The sequence below is a fragment of the Amphimedon queenslandica genome, unplaced genomic scaffold (genome assembly GCF_000090795.2).
Source record: "Amphimedon queenslandica unplaced genomic scaffold, v1.1 AMPQUscaffold_12085, whole genome shotgun sequence".
NCBI classification, from domain to species: domain Eukaryota; kingdom Metazoa; phylum Porifera; class Demospongiae; order Haplosclerida; family Niphatidae; genus Amphimedon; species Amphimedon queenslandica.
Genome location: NW_003547676.1, coordinates 2,591 through 4,519, shown reverse-complemented (window position 1 = coordinate 4,519; position 1,929 = coordinate 2,591). Strand labels below are relative to the sequence as shown.

The window sequence follows — 1,929 nt, the reverse complement described above, 5'->3', positions numbered from 1 at the left end:
GTGATGAAGCAGGGGGTATATCACAGTAGGACACTCTCTTTCTAATTTTATCTACTCTTGCTATTGTCTATTAGAATACTTTAGAGCCACTTTTAATTGCGGGTACTAAATTTTTCAATTTTAGCATGAGGTAGATTTTGCCGGTATTAAAAATTGCGATTAAGTAATTATTACTAATAGTGATATGGCATCATGATGTCATTATTAATAATTGCAATTTTTAACCTAAATGCAAAATTCACAATTAATAATACATGCATTTAAAAGTAACCTTAAGGTACAATTATTATACATGTATTGTGACACTGCCATTCTCTCTTACTGTACCAGGTATAGCAGCAAATCCATTCATAAAACCATAAAGGAGTCCACTATAAGAAGGAGCTAGGTCTATTGGATTGATGGTAACTCCTGATATTTCAAACCCTTGAAAGAACATGGCAGCTACAACAAGACCCAGACAGACATTGAAGTCAGCTAAAGGTCCACTCTGACAAGCAATGGCTAGAGAAAAGAGACAAAGAGAAGATCCAGCTAGTGATAGTCGCTCCATTAACTTCCTTGTAGTTGTAATACTAGTACCTGAGGAGAGAGAGGGAGAGGGAGGGAGAGGGAGGGAGAGAGGGGGAGGGAGGGAGAGAGAGAGAGAGAAAGAGAGAGAGAGAGGGAGGGAGGGAGGGAGGGAGGGAGGGAGAGGGAGAGGGGGGGGAGAAGAGAATAAAAGAAAAAAAATAGGGGGAGGAAAAGTCATTGTAATAAAAAGAAATAAGAAATTACAGTACAATATAAATCACTCCAAATAAGTACTGTATAATTTGTTAATATAAATAGTAATTCATTATTAATAAATTTCGCATTATCATCTAAGAGAATAAAAATGCTTTGAAGTGGTAGTCACACACACACATCAACGAAATGACAGCATCTTTTGTGTACATGCTGTCATCAATGGACACGTACCAATGTTGCTGTTGCTGTAGTACAACATTCAAAGATGAGTAAAAATCTGAAGGTTGAATGTCAGCCAATTTCTCTCAAAATGTACACACAACTTTGACTGGAGTCAGCTCAAACTTTCTACGTCACTTGAAATACATTCTTCATGTACATATGCATCAGGGAAAACTAGACTGTATGAAAACGGAGAATTCTTTCCTACAGCCATTTTTCATGTTGAGATTCACATGTACATTATGTAAGAGTAATGCTCATTACCAAATTTTGGAGGGAATTAAATTTGGCAAATTTGGCGTTTTGATAGCCATTCGCCAAAATAAAATCCGCCATTTTGAGTCATTATACGCATGCTCAATGGCACGTGGCTAGAAATTCGCCAAATTAAAATTTGTCAATCACCAAAATTTAGCAATTCGTCAAAAATTTAACACACTCAAAAATTCCCAGCTATACAGTATACATGTACAAATATCATTGAATGTCCTAGTCATAATTATACAGTAACTAATATCATTAATGTTACATGTACCTTGTTGTATTAGTCGATTAGATATCCACCCACCAAGAGTAGCTGAAATACCTTTAGCAATCCACGGATAGACATTGTACATCCAAGCCTTTAATAGAGAGAAAGAGAGAGAGAGAGAGAGAAAAGAAAATTTAACTATAAAAAGTAAGGTATAAAATATATTTTTAACAGGTTTGGAAATTCCTGGTACAACAACACTGCATATGTAACTGTAGACAATTCTAAGAACACGAAACACAATATGCCTCATTAATTAACTTAAAATTAAATTTTCTCTCTCACTCTCCTATACAACGATAGCATTCAGTAGTCGTTAAAATACAATATTTAACTACAAAATTCCATTCCTGTTTCTACACTACTAGCTGTCAACTTCAAAAGGAAAGAGGTGGGAAATTCCTTCCATCTCACTAAGGAATTTAAAATATATTATTATACACACA

At 35.1% G+C, this 1,929-nt stretch overlaps 1 protein-coding gene across 1 annotated transcript in view; it reads right to left on the bottom strand.

The window, feature by feature from the left end:
• LOC105314986 (solute carrier family 17 member 9-like) overlaps window positions 1-1,929 on the bottom strand; it is a gene marked incomplete at its 5' end in the record, with an annotated part of 5,995 nt that overhangs the window by 1,547 nt on the left and 2,519 nt on the right. The window contains 2 exons of the mRNA XM_020004625.1: window positions 328-582; window positions 1,487-1,574. Coding sequence (XP_019860184.1) covers window positions 328-582; window positions 1,487-1,574 — 343 coding nt within the window. The remainder of the gene's footprint in view (window positions 1-327; window positions 583-1,486; window positions 1,575-1,929) is intronic.